Source organism: Mixophyes fleayi, chromosome 5 (genome assembly GCF_038048845.1).
Source record: "Mixophyes fleayi isolate aMixFle1 chromosome 5, aMixFle1.hap1, whole genome shotgun sequence".
Taxonomy (NCBI): Eukaryota; Metazoa; Chordata; class Amphibia; order Anura; family Limnodynastidae; genus Mixophyes; species Mixophyes fleayi.
Genome location: NC_134406.1, coordinates 78454365 through 78471068, shown reverse-complemented (window position 1 = coordinate 78471068; position 16704 = coordinate 78454365). Strand labels below are relative to the sequence as shown.

Sequence of the window (16704 nt, the reverse complement as noted above, 5' to 3'; positions counted from 1 at the left end):
TATGGCTATAATATGAGAGAGAAACCGGGAGAGAGTGGAGAAACAAAAATAGGTGGACATACAGCATGTTCTATTGCACTTATGCTTTTAATTACAACAAATTATATTCAAATAATTAAAATGGGCAAATATCAAGAAACATACTTCAAGAAGAAGCAAATACAAATGATAGATCTACTGCTGCACAAAACCAGTGCATTTCCATGTTCTAGAGGTGCCATGTTGAAATGATTTGGTGGTGCATTTTAAGGATATACCATCAACATTTACCCACTACACAGTATTTGTAAACTATAAAGAATGTTTAATTTGACATCAGTGGAACAAGATTAAAAAAATGCAGATAAGTTATATTTACAGAATAACTTAAACCATAGGATACAATTTCCCCTTAATGATATTACTGTATTTTTTTAATCCAATTATAAGAAAAACAACAGTTAACAAAAAAAATAAAATAAAAATAGATTTGTTGGATAAGAACAGAAATATATTGTATATTTTATATTATACACACACCCATATACCCTGTTACTATCTCAAAATGATTTAAAGCTACAAATTTAATGATTGAGCAGGGGAAAGGGGAGGACTGCCTAAATAGAAAAAGGGAAAATGCACAAATAAAAAGATAAAATCTAAATGTATGGGCACTGGCCTAGGAAGATGCAGTGTAATTGAGCAAATTCATATTCTTAAATCAGTAACTGATGTACTATTAGCTGTGCAAACATTGGAAAATAAAATAAAGATAACAATACAATGTTTCAAAATGATATTACAGTGTGTCAATAAAACATGTTCTAAATTAACGATATTACAGTAGTTCTTGAACATTGCCGTTGTCTGGACACCCACCAGGTGCGTGCAGCAATAAGGGTCATTTGGATTCATTTGCTGACTTGTACCATGCTGGCTTGCAGATATTTAGAGAACATTTAGGAACACAAAATCACAAGCAAAACAAGCGGATTCTACAGTGGTTACCTCCTGTGCAAATAATCCTCTGGAGGGCAACTTATATAATATAGCAGGTCAAATGCATCAACAGAAAATAAATATGATCAGGGTGAAACATGGCACGTACTCTTCATTTCACTTAAACCACATTCTAGACATTAGAAAACCGTTTTTGTTTTAATAAAAACCCACCGAGAAGCAGAATTATATACATATAAAAAATTATTTAACTACATAAGTATGTTGCTTGACTGTACAAAAGACCCTTAAACCTAAGTTTTGGTGTAGAGAGAAGGCAGAAACCAAACACAGAAAGATTGTTTTTGTTCCTTTAAGTCAATTCTGCGTAACATCAGGTGTCCTTGTGAATACTTGAACGGTTCCAAAACGTTAATTTTCTCTTGTATCGTGAATTACACTTCAGAAGAAGGATACTGTTTTTTCAAATAAATCTATTAAGGTGTGTCGCTCCTGAGGACTTCACCGTATCCTGCAGTAATTTTCTTGTATCTGAAAATGTAAGCACTACTTCCCCAATACATAGTTTAGAAACAATGCAATATGCATCATACATCAAGGAACAAGGAAGACTGAGATCCTTTGCGCTTCTGAAAGCCCTCTTGGCTGCGTTCTACCTTCTTTATGATTTCTGACACAATACACACAGAAGATGTAAGTCCTATTAAGAACAGGATGTCTGAAACAAAAGACAACATGCAATGCTGGTAAAAATAGTCATCACAATAACAAGTTGTTTATAGTGGTCAATTCATGTTTTGACAGCTTCTAGTGCTTCAAAACCTACCAATACCGTCATGGTAATACTTTCCCCAGAAACTCAAATTTTTGGGTAAATTTTCTAAAGGGCTTGCGTATGTATAACTTGAAATAAAATAAAAAAAAACATAAAAAAAACTTGGATGTAATGTACTTTGAACTGACAATAAAGCTCAGGTCTAAAACAAGTGCTTGCTCAAAATAAATGAAAAACATATCCTGATCACCAGATCTGACTGAGATCTGGCTTTCAGATCAAGGAGCCTATTTAGGAAGCCCTAAACCATACGGAAACTGCTTTTTCCCGCATAGTATAGGCATTTTTAAGCAACATTTTAATTTTAGAAAAGCCTCACGCAGTAGATATTGGAGATATCTCCTGCATTATGCAAATGACCCTATAAAACGCAAACACCATAATGGTCAATGGGGATTGCGGTTTGGCCAATTTTCTCAAGTCGGAACACGTCCACAATAGCCAACGTTAGCCATTAAATCCAATGGTTAGAGCAGGCCTGTCCAACCTGCGGCCCTCCAGGTGTTGTGAAACTACAAGCCCCAGCATGCTTTGCCAGTAGACAACCTGTTGATAGCTGGAAGGGCATGCTGGGACTTGTAGTTTCACAACATCTGGAGGGCCACAGGTTGGACAGGCCTGGGTTAGAGCATTGCGGTACAGTGATCTGAAGATCCCACCTATCCCCTCCAGTTACTATCGCCAAATGTCTCTATCGCAAAGTGACCTGAGGACACGCATGTGCAGTGATCGGAGAGGAGACAGACAACGGAAGTTTTAAGATAAGTTAAATCATCACTGGGACAGCCCCGTATCGAATGCGCTGTCTCAGGATGATTTTTTAACAAATGCTTACCAAAAACCATCATCTTTGCGATTCCCGATAATTAACGGGGCAAATTCCTGTTAATAAATGTACCCTAAAGTGGCAGGATCAGCAAGTGTATGGCCAGCCCAAGACTTTCAATTAAATGTAGCCTTCAAAGCTCTTGTAATGGGAGATTACATAATTCAAGGTTAGCTCTTTTCGACGATATCATTTAAATGTGGGTTTAGCAGTAGATAATGTAATACCTCAGTGAAACAGGAGTGTAAAATATTTAAAAAAACAAAACCACATCTAAGAAACAATGCCATCATGAAATTGAAGAGGCTGAAAACTTCATACAGAACATTTTGAGGTCATAATGGAAGTTGCTACCAGCTGTTCTAGGTTATTATTCCCAAAAATAAAAAAGCAGTTACATTTTTTTTTTTTTTTTTTTTTTTTTTTTTATTAAATACCTTGAATGCTGAGACTTTCAGTCTGAAAAACTTTTTGTAGAGGTGGGAAGTAAATGACGAGTAACTGACCCATGATAGAACCAAGGACTGCGTAACAGAACATTTTGTTACTGCACAGGCCAATCTCAAAGACTGATTTAGTCTGTAAAAAAATAAAACAAATTAATATTAACATTAAAGAAAGCAAATGCAATATAGTGCTTTGGGTTTTTATTGGGTATAATGAATAAAACCATAACTACTAAAAAAAACAAAACAAAAACAAACAGACATCCTTGTTAAAAAAATTAATGGACAAGAGGAGTGTTGGTCTACATGTTTTAATTAATTACGACAACGTGGAAGGACTTGCATATCAGTCCCCACACCTTTGCTTTTAAGTTTCTATGTTTGCCCGAATACACCAAATAGAATAATAGCAGCCCCACAACATTGTGTGGTGTTACCCAGATGGCACAGGAGTGACACTGAACACTTGGATCTTAAATATGTAACATTTACTGGACCAATTTATAGAACAGATGTACATTTAAAACACAAGTGTATAAGTATGTATTTTATATTTTTCAAGGTACAAATGATGCCAATTTTCCCTGCTTTGAAAAGTAATGTAGTGACTTGCTTAGTAACCCTAGTTAAGCCTATGAGAACAGTAGTTTTACATGCAGAGCAGACATTTAAATGTGTAGCACAGTGCAAATCACCTGCATGGAAATGTAGCAGACAAGTAACAGTGTTGTGCTAATTTCTATGGTTTTACACTTTGTATTTATCTAACAGACCCATTCAACTTGTAACCTAGGACATGTGAGGTTCCTAAAACACAAGGGTATTTAATCAGGTGCTGCTGTCACTTTACACCTCTGATTCGTAGCTTCCAGGACTTTCATGAAATGCAGCATTTATGGATTTAAAAGGTGTTTCTTTGTTATTTAGCAGGTGGGGTAACAGATATGTTTTCTACTGGTAAATATTTTGGGAGATAAAAGATTGATGATTTTTTATTGTAGTATGACAGAAGCACTGGGAAAGGGATAAATGAGAGGTATATATGTCCTGAATTTCTTTATTAAGTGTTCTAAACCCCTAGGAAAGGAGCTTCCCAAATACAAATAATGGTTCAGCAGTAGCAAAAGTCGGTATAGGATCCCTGTGGTTATGAATGGAGAGCTAGAGGGGCAGGCTTCAATTCATCAAGCCCATTTTGGGTCTTCCAGAGAGCTAGCAAGTTGTTGGCTGATCAGGAGTTGCACCTGATTAGGTGCTGTTAAACAGAAACTGGGAAGGAGGTCAGATGGCTCCTGTGATATACTGCAATTTATGACTAGTAAGTTCTGATAGTGTGTGTGTGTGTGTGTGTGTGTGTGTGTGTGTAGGACACTAGGTCCTCAACTTTAGAAAGGGAGTTAATATATATTACTTAGATGCCAGACAGGTAAGGATTTTGTTTATTTTAATGCTAGTAAATAAAGCTAACTGAGGCTATTTGAACCAAAGCACTGGACTGGTGTGAAATAATAATGGTACCCCTAAACACAATCTTGCAACAGTAAACTCCCCTAATTGATAATATGATCTGTAATCTATTAATTAATCTTCTGCTAATGAAAAAACAATAGAACATTAGCAGCCAAGGAAGTTTTACATTTATTGCAACAACGTCTACAGTAGGGAGCATGGGAAGGAGAGATACGGCAGAACTCAGATTACGAAATTTTCAAATTAAATTGACACAGATTGGCTGAAATCTGCAGCTCACCGGTAAAGTGGATGATACACAGGTCTACCCAATCTCTATTCCAGACCTCCTACTGTCTGGATCTCTAACGGTTTGCACCAGCCACATATACGTGCCGAATCTCTACACAGTTGTTTGACATTTGGGACAATCAACCACAGCCAACAGGGTTTCATTAGCATGGTCAGATGAAGAGTACATGTGGTCAGATGTAGTCACTGTCCAATCGGATTTACCACCCTTTTGCAACATTTTGATATCTGATGTTGATCAGAAGACTTTAGGGCCATACATTCTGCAATTTGTGGCCAATTAAGTCTGAAATGGCTAAGTTGACTGACAACCCCACAGCATGTGGAAGCCCCACCTTTAACACAGGTACAGATAGGTTTGCACGAACAGCAGAACAAAAGTTAATTATAAAACTGCAAAATAATCCTAGGTGGTGTTAGAATATGAAAACAAAAGTAAAATTGTGTGCTTCTCTTTTAGCGGATCCAAGTTAATCCTCTAGTGGAGTACATGCATGGCCCTTGTAACGAATGAGACTTTCATCGGTGTTCTACCCACTGAAACGAACCCTAAACTTCCTTTAAGTGTAACTAATCCAACACAGTTTAAGAAATAGACTCACCTGTGATCGTGAACTTAAAGCATTGAACATGTCAAAAAACACAAAGCAGGTAAAAGTCATTGTCGTGTCTCGAGGAGTAATGAGATTATCCCGCAACTGTCAAAGACAAAAAAAACAAAAAAACAAGACATAATTTAGAAAAAACAACAACTTTTGTCTTGCATAAAATAGACTGACTATTTTCTCTTTTTACGCAGGCTGGGGTATTAGATGCCTGGACAAGACTAGAGTCTGAACATCAATAATCAATACTGGTATTTACACCCTGAATGCCAACAAGAAAAAGGAACACTTGTTCTAGTCACTGTAAATAAACTAAAGAATGACAGATCTGATAGGATCCAGGAATCAAATGGGGGAAAAAAAACCAACTGGCAAACATCTGTAATAGACGTCATTATCACTGCACACATTTAAGGAAATGTAAGTACACGTTCTGCAAGATGTGCATCACCGCTATGCAGAACTGCATTTATTACAGGGGATTAGTCAGGAACACATCATGCACACGTGTATTTGGAATGGTTCTGTAGCTACTAGATCAATTTGGCCATACATGTAGATAGACACACTGCATATGATGAGCTTTTTCAGACACCGTCAAAAACAAGCCCAGATACAAAAGCAATCTGTTTCTGCACTTCTGGTTCATCGTTCCACCAAAAAGTAATAACCAAGTAACATTCCACAAAACCTCCATTAAAAATGCATAGTGCCCCAGGTTAGACTTCCATACAAAGAGGTATATAAAATGCAGATATAGACATATAAACAGACACAACAAACCTCTCTCCAGAAGACAAACAAAGTGCCGCACACAATGATAATAGAAGAAATAAGAATTTTGATAATCAAGTTCTTGGTCAGAATGCTATCCTTCAGGTTTCTTGGTGGCTTTCTAATAACATCCTTGTCCACTGGCTCCACTCCAAGACTTAAGAAAAAAAAAAAAGAAAAGAATATAAATAAGCAAGAATTATCATGCAAATCTGGCAATGGCAAATTAAGCATTACATGCAACATTGTCTAGGGGTGGTTTGGCTACTAACAAACTGCAGCCAGGTGTTGATATTCCTGCACCAATACTGCATTTTGAAAAGATACAAAAGCCAGAAAACTGTTGCAAAAGGTGCACAAAAGGTATTTCTAGGGTCACAAAGTTGTGGCCAAATATGTGCTTTATTACAGATCTTCTTGAAAGATGGAATGATCCTTTAAATTATTCAGGTGTATACACTAAACACCCCATCAGAATTAATTCACTATTCTTTACTCAAACTAAATATTAATGCAGCCTATGGCTCAATTGTGTCTTTCAGAGCTCAAACCCAAAAGATACAGGGTATTCTTTACCTTTGAGCTGGAGGACCATCCATGATTATATTAATCCACAATATCTGCATGGCATTGAGGGGGTTAGGAAAGTTCATTAATGTAGCAAGAGATATTAAAGTCAGTGCAGCAATACTCCTAAGAAGAAGAAGAAGAATTTAAAAAAAAAAAAAAAAAAAGTTACTATACACTTAAAGGGGTATTTATTAAATTAAACAATTTCCCCCAATAATGTTTTTTTCAACCTTCCTCGGACTCCACAAAATAGACAGATTATAAACAACAATTTCAATTGCTGGCCACACACAGACTGCCAGTGTGTGGGAGTCTGGCGATAGGGCAGAACTGAATAAACATCACTACATACAGACTTTAATCAGATGCCACAGCCAGCCCAATAAACTGTATTGCTCCAAAATGGATTTGGATCAGACACAATTCTGAACTCCTACAATTTTAGGTAAGACACGGATCAATGAGTAATTCGGAAGGCCAATATGCTTCTTACAGAATGCACACACACACAACTCTTTTTAGCAAGTATAGATCCACAAGGTCTTGACACAAAACAATATATGTAAAACAGGCTAATTTTTAGTACACAAGGCTTATTACTCTAGGACACAAAATAGTCTCAATGGATAATGCATAAAACTAAGAGGAGACATCTTGTATATTAATATTCTTATGTTTATATTCTTTTTGTCGTTTCCTCTAAATAGAGAGTTAAAAAAAAAAAAAAAGTCTCACTGGAGTAATACTTTTCTGATTAGGACAACATAAGCAATCCATTACTTACGTGCTAAGCTGGAAACGAACAAAGTTTTTAATGTTGTTGTAAATGCCTTTCCCCTCTTCAATTGCAGACCTGAAATTAAAGCCATTTCACATCCTGTTAGCTACTGGCAAATAAAATTTTAGTGTACCAAAGATAAGCTCAATGACAGTGTTGAATAAAAGTTTTGGTCTGAAATAAAATGTTACAAATATACAATATAAATGCTTATGAAAAATAATTATTGGCAGGGACCTTAATATTTGATCCTAGTATCTTGCATTGCCTCTGTAGGCTGGCTAATCTGTAATACAGAGTATCAATGTTATGATAACAATATAGCAGAAGCCATATCCAAAATGTAAAATGAAAATAATCTGTGGTGCAGAGAGATGAGCAGTTTGGTACTCCAATGTGCATCTGGTAAATATAATGACCAGGTTAGCTGAAGAGCATACTAAGCATAGCAGCATTTTTAAATCAATCCATTTAACAATACTGTGTGTGTTTAAATTAAATGTATAATATTTATTTTTAGCTATATCTGATAACGGTCTTCTTTGGCTATATGCTTATAGAAAAGCTGCTAGAGAGTGGACGTTTTTGATAAGCAATAAATACATTTGCAGCCTTATGCAACGTGTCTTTTACATAGCCAATTATAAGCAGAGTGTCAATTTGGGTATGTCCTCTGTGTGTGCAATCTACACAGAGATGTCCCCATGTAAACGATAATGGGCAAGTTAAGGTAACTTATCAAATATTGAGCTAAATACATGCAGCAAAACCAATCAGGGGAAGGATTAAAAAAAAAAAAAAAAGGCAAAGTTATCCCCAAGCACAGTGACAGACATCAAAATCGTGGCATAACTGAATTAGTTTTTGAGTAGGTCTATAGTAGACAAAGAACTTCTGCAAGGGAGGCCACCTATGGCAACTGACAGTTATAAAAGTCCATGGGTGATATGGGATCAGTAGTTCACAGGACAATAGCTCAGGCACTTTAGAAATCTGCTCTTTTCAGAAAGTATAGCAAAAAGAAAGCCGCTGTTGAAGCCCCACATACCCAGTGGAGGAAGATTCTATAATCTGCTTATACAAAGAGTGAAGTTTATGGTTACACTTGCTCCAAACATGGTTCCTAGCATTGAAACACAATGCATCATTCCCAGAACATTATCCCCACCATTAAGAATGGTGTTGGGAGCAAAATACTATAAGGACAGTTACTCTGCTTGAGAGAGTGGGTAAGTTGTCAAACTAGAGGACAAGATGGTCAGTGCAATACATATACAAATCCTAAAGGAAAATCTACTGCAGTCAGCAAGTGATCTGGGGCCTGCAGCAGGACAATGTTCAAAAACAAACCATACAGAAAACATAAAATGGAGTGATGTTTAAAAAAAAAAAAAAAACAAACCCTAGAGTCAGGGGCATAAGTAGAATTTTGAGGGCCCCATAGCAAAACTTTAAAAAAAAGACCCGCAAGTTTTCCCAAGACCTCTTTCACTCCCCTCCCTTAATGAGTTGTCCAGTGCCCTCCTATTCAGTTTCCCGCTTTGCACTTGGCTTCCCTTACACTCTGAGAAGTCGGTAGTCAGTAGAGTGACAAACCTGCTGACCACCGACACTGCAGAGGAGAACACGGCCCATAAGATCTGTGCCTGTAGTTACACCCTTGCCTGGAATAACCCAGGTTATGGAGCATTTTCTGTTAGTTATGGTAATGCCTATACAAACAGATTTTGATTTCAGTATGTAAGAAAATATAATGTGAATGTACATCATTTTAATTTGTTTGTACTATTCTGCTATCTGATACTTCACCCTCCCCCCCCCCCCCCCCCTCTGCTCAATCACACCATCAGCTCAAAACCCTGAACATTTATATTCTAACAAATTCATAGGACTCACATGATTGTATGAAAGTCATCCTCGACCAGGATCATGTCCGCTGCCTCTTTACAGACGTCCGTTCCAGTTTTGCCCATTGCAACCCCAATGTCCGCAGCCTTCAAAGCCACAGCATCATTCACCCCATCACCAGTCATGGCAACAACTGCACCAATGTTCTGTAGACTCTAAAAATAAAAATAAAAATAAAATGTGAGCTGTACACTTTAATGACTACTCAATACAGAAGAACACAAAAACCCCATCTGGAACACAAGGGAGCACTAGAAACCTTCCTAGAACCCCGACAGTTGTCTCAAGGTCAAAACGGTCAAAGGTTTCCACACACCGTTAAGACCTCCAGATGCCTGAAAACATTGTTGGAGAGGTTGGCACCTGACGGTCCTGGTAGGGAATTAGCAGTGGGTGGAGCCTTCCTTTGATATAAACTGTTACACATGTCAATGCAGATATTTTGAAGTTCTGCAACAGTGCTGAGTGCAAAAGAATGAAGACACTTTATTTTGGAATATGCGATAATACAAACTAACTTACCTTTACAATTTTTAATTTGTGCCTCGGACTGGCTCGATAAAAAACAGACACCTATCAAACAGAAATTAAAATGAGGACAATTAAACAACGTGGTTATAAAGCAATGTTTACAAATCAGAAGACAAGATGAACTCCAACAAGTGAGTGACACAATAGGTTAGGCAAATTAAATAAATCAGAGTGCAGTGTCAAGTCAGTTACATGACTAGGGGCCTGATTCATTAAGGATCATAACTTGAGAAACTTCTTATTTCAGTCTCCTGGACAAAACCATGTTACAGAGCAAGGGGTGCAAATTAGTATTCTGTTTTGCACATAAATTAAATACTGTTTTTTTCATGTAGCACACAAATATCAACTTTAAATTTCAGTGTACAAATAAGCTATCAAGTATTTGTGTGCTACATGAAAAAACAGGCAGTATTTAACTTCTGTGCAAAACAGAATACTAATTTGCACCCATTGAATTGTAACATTGTTTTGTCCAGGAGACTGAAATAAGAAGTTTCTCAAGTTAAGATCCTTAATGAATCAGGCCCTAGGTCTTTACAGCCACAGTGTGACTTGTTTTATTCTTCATGGGAGACTTCTCCATTTACTGGCAACTCCAACTCAAGGATAAAGCTGAACAACCACTTGTCACAAGTGTAATTCCACAGCAGAATTTCTTGTCAGTGATGGAGCGCACATATCCACAGTGGGTAGATGATATGGTCAGCAATCCACATGCGAGAAGTCTTGCAAGATACAAGTGTGTACTTTTACTGACCTTTGGTACTATTTGGGAGAGCTGTTGAATGTCCATTGTATCCACCTCTTCTCCAGAAAGAGATTGCAGGCCATTGGAATAGAAGCCTAGGCGGCTAGCTGTGGAGAGAAACAAATAATGCTACTTACCTAGCCACTGTATTTCCTTACTATGGAGTCTACAGTGTTACTAACATATTGTCACACACACTTTCTGTATATAGCATGGACATTAAGGGTACAATCTACTAAGTCACAATAGGCTGGTTTTTACAGCAATTAAGCCAGGAGGAATTTCAAGAGGGCTTTTAAGGCTCACCATGATTCCAGTCCAAGTGGATTTCACTGTAAAATGCAGTACAGCTGGTGTACAGGGTCACACACACACTATTCACCACTTAAATCCCCGTTTCACTTTGCACATTAACAGAACAGACTTCCTGTATCTTTATTACACTGTAATATGCTATATTTGCTAGAATAGTATTTAAGAAGCAGGATACCTGCAAGGCAATGCAGGTTTACAGACCAGTCAAATCTATCACCAACCATCTGGATGCAAGGTAGTAAATAACCTGCAGGGTTTACAGCACTCATACACTGTGCTAGATGGACAGAGGCAAGTTCAATATAAAGATAATAAAATGGGCACCTGACAACTCAAGTGGTGACACACAAACATCATTTGATTTCTCACATATATTATAACTTACGTCTAGGCCACAGGATCATTTTACAGTGTACACTCATATAGACCAATTGACCAGAGCGAGTTAAGGTAAAATAACTCCATGCATGTAGAATTTGCAGTAAATGCTTCCTCAAATTAACATTCACTCTGCACACTTGATAAAGAAAGACTACATAATGGTAAGGAAATGGTTGGCAATTTCATTATTACAACTAAGAAGACACCTATGAAAACAATTAAATTGTAGTTGGCACCAAGTCCTAGAGCAATACATTATTTCAGTATTGATACGATAGATGTAGACGACCAAATTCTGTCGTCAGAAACAAAAGAAAACAAAAAAAAAAATATGGCCTCTTTCCTTACCAATGGCCACGGCCGTCTCCTGTGAATCTCCAGTGATCATTTTAATGGCCACTCCAGAGCGAATAAGTGTAGTCACAGCTTCCTTCACACCTGTTCGTGGAGGGTCGATAATTCCCACCAGACCCAGAAACGTCAGCTGCCCCAACTCTGGACCCGATGCCAAAGCAATAACTAAAGCAAGATGGAAACCAAGATTAAGATTTTTGGAGCAAGGCAAACAAAGTGTATTGTGACCAACAGGTGAGACCGGTCAGCTGGTCCTTGGCAGCTATAACCATACTAATGTACTTATCCTAGCATGCATAGCTGCAGAGACTCTACTGAATGTTGTGTTGTATGGTACAAGGGAGATGTCTGACACATGAATAGACAGAGTTTACTTTGTTTTTATGTAGTTTAGAACCTTTACACTATTGCCATTAAAATTATATAAATGCTCATGTAGCACATTTTTGTTGCAGGTTTATCTAACTTGAAATTCTTACCTCGAAGTCCAGCGCTGCCCATGTACGCTGTCTCCTGATGGTACAACTCTCTTTGCTGTTGAGTGAGAGGCAAACTCTGACCTTTGCTGTTGTAAGTTGTGCAGTATCGAATTACTTGCTCATAGGCACCTTTCATAAAGCAAATCTCTGGTTTGTCCTACAGAAAATACAAAAGGAGTACACTTTTAGAAGTGTGTGTGTGTGTGTGTGTGTGTGTGTATACTTGTGTTTCCTTTTATAAGTATCTGTAAATTGATTGATCTTGGGTGTGTTAAAGAATGCGAGAATGTAGCAAGGTTTGTGTAAATATTGCACCTTTGATCTTGGATATGGCAGACGGGAGATAAACCTCCAGCCCCCCTTGGGATAAGAATTGACATATCTGGCCTGAGAAGGGGGAGAAAGTTAAACACCTCAAGAATATGTGAGATAGTTAATCCGCAGCGCATCCCATAGACCAGGCTTGGCTAACCTGTGGTACTCCAGGTGTTGTGAAACTACAAGCCCCAGCATGCTTTGCCAATATATAGTAGCTTATTGCTGGAAGGGTATGCTGGGACTTGTAGTTTCACAACACCTGGAGTGCCACAGGCTAGCCAGGCCTGCCATAGACTATTGTATTCTTAGGACATATAAATCGCATTCAGAAGGCTATAAAATCTTGTATCTTTCTATCAATAAAAAGAGAATATTTCATGCATACAGAACCTTGGTCTGTGTCTATTCTCTCCTGATTGAAGCGCTTCCAAATATACTTGACACCACTAGGCAAACTCAGAACAGATTTTTAGATCCATCAGGTCATTGAAGAATTTTGTTGTCAAAAAGTATTTATGTTAAATATACCAAACCATTACAATGGTTGATATCCATGAAATAAAAGATGTCCCTCTTAAAATCGATAAGTAGAAGTCATTTTTTCCATTTAAAGCTCCAAGTAGCTCCTTTTCTTCTACAGGAAGCATAAACAGAGGTTTGGTGCGCATAGAAAAACACTTTCTGCATAGATTGAAAAATAATTTTTATTCTAAATAATTCCAGTAAAGTCCGTTATTTTATTAACGGCAGCCATTCACAACAAACTAGTATTACTGGTTTATGTACTCTTAAATAATAATAATAAAAACAAATATATTTTACTACAATTACAACATTTGTTTTAATAGCAATTTAATTTCTTGACTTATTTTATTTTACATTTCCTTTAAAACACCATTGGAGCAATAGGTTTTGTGATAACACATACTGTATAAGCATGCTACATACTGAGGGAGAGCAGACACTGAGATGTAGACAAATTGGTGGGTGGACCTACAGGTGATGCAGAACCGCATGGCCAGATATGGAAAAAAAATTACGTTACAAACCAGCTACAAGCACTGTAGTTAGAAAATATATAAAAACCAGTTGTGTGCCACACAGGGCAATGCTGGGGGGGGGGGGATGGAAGACCCTTTTTAAAGACTGTTACAGAAGATACTTTCTTTAATTATGTCATGTCAAACTGCAGCTTGATCTATGAAAAGCATTTCTGCAGAAGAATGTAAATACAGCTACATACCTGCTGGGTTCTATGTAAACATTTCACAGCCATCCACTTCTGTTCAGAGCTAAATGGGTACTCCGCCTTCCGAATATAGTCAAATCGAAGAGCCTCAAGACCCATCTACATGTAACACAAGTGATAATATCCATAACCAAAGTTAAAAAGTGGAGTGTGTGGGTGAATAAACCTGCCTAGCAAGTGGAAAGTTAAATAGGAACATGTCGCATTAACCAACATAAGAATGGCCATTGAGATTGCATCAGCGATTCCTGGCCGCTACAGATTTAGATAAAAGAAAGGACAACCCTCCCATTAGGAATAATGGCCATATAAAATCATCACCTGCAGGCTAACTGCACTTATACAAGTCACAGAAAATATATGACAGCTGCATTGAATAGGACATTTTTTTAGAGTTTAATTTAGACACCATATATTATAATAAAGAGTTCATAATATCACATCTCCTATATAAAAATACATGCATTACAAATATTTACCCTACAGTTGAGCAAGATTTTTTGCATATATAGAGATCCTACCCCCAGCCCTTTTAAGCTGCTTACTCTACAAAAAAATTTTTTTTTGCTTTTAACTCCAAAATGCATTATTTTTCATTAGCCAGAAGGAGGCAGTAATGACATGAACAGAACACCTTTAAATAGCAAATTGTAGCATTCATCAAGTTATAAATAACAATTTACACAGACAACATGCCGCTAGCAGTTGCGAGCAAGCATCACTGTGCGCATGCCAGGTATTGGGAGACTCACTCGATTGTGTACACACTGGACCCAGTAATCTTCTGGGATCAGGTCTATGCTAATTTTACATTGTTTTGGGGGAGTTAGTCCAGTGACAGACAACAGGCTCCGATCCTTCATTTGTGGCCACCCAGCTCCTTCCTGCTTTATTGTCAAATTTGTTTGTTCTAGTTTGTAACAAAAAAAAAGCCCGCTGACATGTTATTACAGATAAGTGTCTTTCCTTCATTAACCATATAGTTTAACCTTTTACTGAGATTAAGGCGAATATGCATGCCTTTTGAAGGTTAGAGGGCCCTCAGTTAGCCTATAACAGGTGTGAACTAAATGTGTCAAATAAGCACATGTATAAGAGTATATAATTTGTAATTTTTATCCAATAATCAAATCAGATTGGAAAGTATTACAAATCTGAGTGTATTTTTAGAATATGATGGCTATGCTCAAACGTCTATTTGCTCTTTTGCCTTTTTATAGAATGCTGCCAAGATCACCTTGCCACGCCTACACATGCTGCTACTAGCCAACTCCTCATCCATTATCAGACAGAGAACATTAATACCCAGCCCGCTTCCTGCCATCCCAAATAATCATTTTTGTTAAGGTTATGTACTTGAAAGATTTATATCTAGCTTTTCAGGTGGCACATAGCCAATCTGTTTGTGCAGACAACGGATGGTACTTTGCTTGTAGAATAGGCACACAAGTAACATACTTCGTTAATGAAAAAAATAAAAAGCTGTTTAGTTAAATGAATTTCTGAATCCCAATATAGGATATACAGACTCAAGACAGCAAAACGCATGGCTTCAATTACAATTGTAATTAAAGCATTGTTTTTCTTTTTAAAATGAAAATCCAATGAATATAATATAATGCATATCCTTCAGTACATTTATATATTATAGCATTACAGAATATAAAATTTTACCTTCATAGAAAGAGCAATTAAAGCCCCCTCTGTTGGCTTTCCCATTAAAGTGGTATTCCTTATTTCAGCATCATTGCACACACAGCCTGCCTGGGAAAAAAATAAATATATAAATAGTACAGAGAATAAATAAAACAATTAAACCTTAAAAAAAAAAAAAAAAAAAGATAGAAAAAAACATATACCTAATATGACAATAGGACCAACGCAAAAAGAGGATATTTATACTTATACGATAAATCCGTTTCTCCGATTCCATCTGGGGGACACTACTACCATGGGGACGTTGTAAAGCAGCCCCCTTAAGGGAGGTACTGGTCTGATGGCCCGGCACGTAGAGCACTACTGCCAAAAGCAGCATCTGCTGACGCAAATACATTGAATTGATAAAACTTTGTAAAAGCATGGACTGGGGACCACTTGGCTGCTATGCACAACTCATCAGCAAGGCCCCATCCTGTGCAGCCCAGGACGCCCCCACTGAACGGGTAGAAAGGTCTAAATCACGATCTGGCATAGGTCTGTTAGCACAGACATAAGCCTGCTTAGTAGAAGTAAGCCACCTAGCAATCAATTGCTTAGAGGCCAGCCATCTTCGTTTTAGAGGAGTCAAACAAAACAAATATAGAATCCGTGGTGCGACTTTTTGATGTCCTCTCGACAAATTCTTAGAGCCCTGATCACATCCAGAAACATGTCCCTGTAGACTGTGGGTCACCCTTGAATACCAGAATTACTATTTCTTGGTTCACATGAAAGCTGTATACCACCTTTGGTAGGAAAGCGGGACCTGTTCTGAGAATCGCCCTATCATCGTGAAAGATGCAATATGGTTCACGACATGAGAGCACCCAATTCGAAAACTTTACGAGCCGAAGCAATAGCTAGTAGAAATACCACTTTCATAGTCAAGAACCTTAATTCTGCTATGCGTAACGCTTCAAAAGGAGGCCCTTGAAGCATATTAAGCACCATGTCAAGATCCCAGGGGGCTGTTGGTGGAACATATGGAGGTTGGACATGCAGGACTCCTTGCAAGACAGTCCCGACATCTGGAATGTTGGCCAAGCGCAGGTGAAAATATACAGAGGGCACCGATACCTGTACTTTCAATGAACCTAAAACAGAAGGACTGCATCCAAGCCATCCTTGAGAAAAGCCAAAAAAAACACGGTGGGCGAAAGGCAGCCATGTTGCATGGTCTGATCTC

The 16704-nt window shown here is 37.7% G+C and overlaps 1 protein-coding gene across 2 annotated transcripts in view; it reads right to left on the bottom strand.

Annotated features, from left to right (window-relative positions):
* Window positions 1-68: 68 nt before the first annotated feature.
* ATP2C1 (ATPase secretory pathway Ca2+ transporting 1) overlaps window positions 69-16704 on the bottom strand; it is a 126683-nt gene continuing 110047 nt past the window's right edge. For both annotated transcript variants that reach the window (XM_075212436.1, XM_075212435.1), the window contains 13 exons: window positions 15495-15584; window positions 13815-13919; window positions 12254-12410; window positions 11769-11939; window positions 10734-10831; window positions 9965-10015; window positions 9431-9597; window positions 7541-7609; window positions 6763-6879; window positions 6196-6343; window positions 5410-5505; window positions 3038-3179; window positions 69-1657 (listed from right to left, as the gene is read on the bottom strand). In XM_075212436.1, coding sequence (XP_075068537.1) covers window positions 1527-1657; window positions 3038-3179; window positions 5410-5505; window positions 6196-6343; window positions 6763-6879; window positions 7541-7609; window positions 9431-9597; window positions 9965-10015; window positions 10734-10831; window positions 11769-11939; window positions 12254-12410; window positions 13815-13919; window positions 15495-15584 — 1542 coding nt within the window. In that variant the 3' untranslated portion in view covers window positions 69-1526. The remainder of the gene's footprint in view (window positions 1658-3037; window positions 3180-5409; window positions 5506-6195; window positions 6344-6762; window positions 6880-7540; window positions 7610-9430; window positions 9598-9964; window positions 10016-10733; window positions 10832-11768; window positions 11940-12253; window positions 12411-13814; window positions 13920-15494; window positions 15585-16704) is intronic.